General features: G+C 40.1%; 1 protein-coding gene across 1 annotated transcript in view; it reads left to right on the top strand.

Moving 5' to 3' along the window:
- The first annotated feature begins 302 nt into the window (after window positions 1-302).
- slc40a1 (solute carrier family 40 member 1) overlaps window positions 303-3,276 on the top strand; it is a 15,374-nt gene continuing 12,400 nt past the window's right edge. The window contains exons 1-4 of the mRNA XM_015039317.1: window positions 303-646; window positions 742-809; window positions 1,450-1,609; window positions 1,705-1,820. Of these exons, the coding sequence (XP_014894803.1) occupies window positions 610-646; window positions 742-809; window positions 1,450-1,609; window positions 1,705-1,820 (381 nt within the window). The 5' untranslated portion in view covers window positions 303-609. The remainder of the gene's footprint in view (window positions 647-741; window positions 810-1,449; window positions 1,610-1,704; window positions 1,821-3,276) is intronic.

Genomic DNA, 3,276 nt, shown 5'->3' with positions numbered 1-3,276 from the left:
GTTCCTCTTGGTAAAAATCATTTATCTATTTGTGAACTGATTTTGACTGATTTGACCTTTTTAGATGTAAACGTTGATAATGGAGGCACTTGAAATAAAGAAAAGTCACCAAACATGAAAAGAAAATGACTAAAACCGGTTTTTATCGGAGCTCCAGTCCTCTAACAGCCTTTCGTGATGGCGCGTCCGCCATTTTTAACCCTCACTTCTCTGTCGTTCTTCCTTATGAGCGCGTGCGGTGGGGAGTGCACCGCGTTTGTTTGTGCCCCCATGCAAATGGTGACGTCACAGCGTGGGTATATGTAACGGCGGGGACGTAAACAGAGAGCAGCAGAGGAGAGCGGACGGAGCCACGGTCCGAAGCCGGACAGAGAAGCAGCCATTCCCCGTCTGTTCTGGGTCGAACCCATCCGTCAGAACATAAGAACATTTCTTTCCAACTTCAGCTACAGTGTTAGCTAAGTTCGGAAGGGAGAAAAGGGGAGAAACGTCGCGTTTTCTTTTGATTTTTCTGCTTCTTGCTGCCGACGGTTGGACGCAGAGGTAGCTGAGGGTCCGCTCCTTTCCAGCACAAAAGAAGGAAAATCAGGCTGTTTAAAACGCTTTAAAATGGAAACTGCTGCACCCAAGAAGGCGACATGCACTGGTGAGATGTTATTTATACAACGATATTTGTGTAATTACCCAGGGGCAATAATAACAATAATAATAATAATAATAATAATAATAATATCTCTTCAGAATCCATCAGACATTTCTTCACTTCAGCCAAGTTTCTTATTTACATGGGCCATGCACTGTCAACATGGGTGAGTAGAGCTGAAATATTACCTGTAAATATGATTAATTTATTATAATAAACCAAATATTTTGGCAGTTTGGTTCACCTGAAAGAGAAATATCTGTTCTCCTTGTTTGTGTAGTTTCCAAATCTGTCTAATTATAGAAAGTAAAAAATGTAGTATTCTTTATCATATTATCTAAAAGAAAAAAACGCTTTAAATATGTCTATAAATTGATATACATGAAGACTACTTTTTCTTTTATTTTAAATGAACTAGTCATTTAAGGTTTTGTCCTGTTGGTTGTTTTTTGTTCCAAAAAAAAAAAAAAAACTATCTTACAGATATTTTTTGCTTCTAAAGAATCTTAGATTCAAACAAAACATGAAACTCCTGTTCTTCTGCATTTCACTGGAAAAATAAATGCATCACAGAACAAAACTGTGATTATTGTAGAAAAACAGTTTATGTTTGTAAGTTCTTTATATATTTTCATATCAAGCTTCCTTTATGGAAACGGCCCTGAACATTTTTTTGAATGTTGAGTTTCCAGATTTGCAGCTAATTACAGCCAGATATGTAAATGTGTTTTATGGAAATGTAAATAAATAAAAAAGTGAGACGGAAAGTAGAAATATGAAATGTCTGGATGTGCGTCTGCTTGCAGGGTGACCGGATGTGGAACTTTGCGGTGGCCGTTTTCCTGGTGGAGCTGTACGGGAACAGCCTGCTGCTCACGGCCGTTTACGGCCTGGTGGTGGCCGGGTCCGTGCTGCTGCTGGGTGCCAACATCGGCAACTGGGTGGACAGGAACCCCCGGCTGAAAGGTGAGCGTCTGAACGCCCAACATGGGTCTGGTCAGGTGTGTTTGTGTCGGAGCGTTTTGCCCGGTCCGGTCTGACGTGGCCCGGTGTTTCCACAGTGGCCCAGACGTCGCTGCTGGTCCAGAATAGTTGCGTCATCACCTGCGGCGTTCTGCTGATGCTGGTTTTCCACTTCAAGGCCCAGCTGGTGGAGCTCTACAACGGCTGGATTCTGGTAAGATCCACTGAAAACAGTTTATCAGTTCATCACATGATAAAATAAAAACTCAATAATTTCTATTTACATGATTTACCGTTTTCTCTTTCTACCACAAACTGGATGATAAAAGTTTTCGGTCTGGAGCTTTGGTCTCAGTTTTGTTTCCAGTGATTTCATAATTCATTTGTTGTTTCTGTTGTTTGTTTATTTTTTAAAGTGTTTATTATTTGAAGATGGCCTCAAAACAACATAATCGTTTATTGCAGCTAACTTTATCATGACAGGCCTAGTTAATGACGGCAAACTGCAAACCTAGAAACAGAACGGAACCTAGAAACTGAAAAGTGTGGCGGGTGGTCCGGTTGTTTGGTTTGGAGCTGCAGGCGTGCCGACTCGGCAGGCCGGCCCAGGTCAGGACAAAGGCGTTCTGTCTGCCGTGTGCGTGCGTGTGTGTGTGTGTGTGTGTGTGGGAGGGGGACGCTGAGTGAAGCTGCAGTGTCCAGTTGAAGGCCGCCCAGTCAGCATGTTGCCCAGTCAGCAGGTTGCTCATGTGACTGAAAACGGAGGAAAATCCTTCCCTGATCCGCCTGCTGACAGATTCCTGTTGCCATGCCGACCGGAGCAGTTGAGCCCTAAACTTGTTTTACATGTCAGTTTGAGTCGTTAAGACGCCTTTATTACGGCGCAGCTGACCTGCAGCGTTCGCCTTCTGCTACCTGCTAATTATTTACAGACAATTATAGATTTTTTCCCCCAAAATAGAAATCGATTCTGGTCGGTTTGCATAACCTGGCAGGGAGCAGAACTCGACCTTTGAGTTTAGTTTCTTTTTGTCAAAAATATTTGCTTTGACTGGCAGAACTTTCAGGTCCTGAACGAAAGTTTACTTCAAAATACACGATAAGGGAGTGAATGATAATAATATTCAATTATTTAACAAATTTAGTTTAAAAAGCTGCTCCAGTTCTTTCATTTACAGTTTAAAAATCAGCATTTTTATTTACAAACATTTAAATATTTACTCATATTCAGTTAAAGTAAATCCCAGCAAATTGGGCAGAGCCAAGAGAGACATGGCCAAATGGGCCAAAAAATAAAAATAATAAAAGAAATAAACTCCATTACTTTAAACTTTGTGAAAAAATGTAATGACTTCTTATCAAAAAACTTTTTTGTTTTTCGGAATTGAACTGTTTAGGCGCCGTTTGACCAACAGAGGGCAGCACTGAGATGCTTTTAGGCAAAACGACGCAGAAGAAAAGTTTTGCGCAAAAATGTTAAAATCTGCACAGAAACATGAAGATAGAGTCGTAATCAAGTACTTAGCAATTATTTCATGTTAAGTTTTATAAAATGAGTTAAAACTGGATTTGCTTTTCTAAACAATAAATTGTTGATTTTGATATTTAAAAAAGAGTTAAATTATTTATTTGCATTTTTAATGTTTTTCCAATATTACATAAGAAGGTTT

The sequence above is a fragment of the Poecilia latipinna genome, unplaced genomic scaffold (assembly GCF_001443285.1).
Source record: "Poecilia latipinna isolate Pla-1442-1.1 unplaced genomic scaffold, P_latipinna-1.0 Scaffold467, whole genome shotgun sequence".
Lineage (NCBI taxonomy): Eukaryota > Metazoa > Chordata > Actinopteri > Cyprinodontiformes > Poeciliidae > Poecilia > Poecilia latipinna.
Note: the sequence above shows the minus strand (reverse complement) of the source record. Positions and strands in the feature narration are given on the sequence as shown.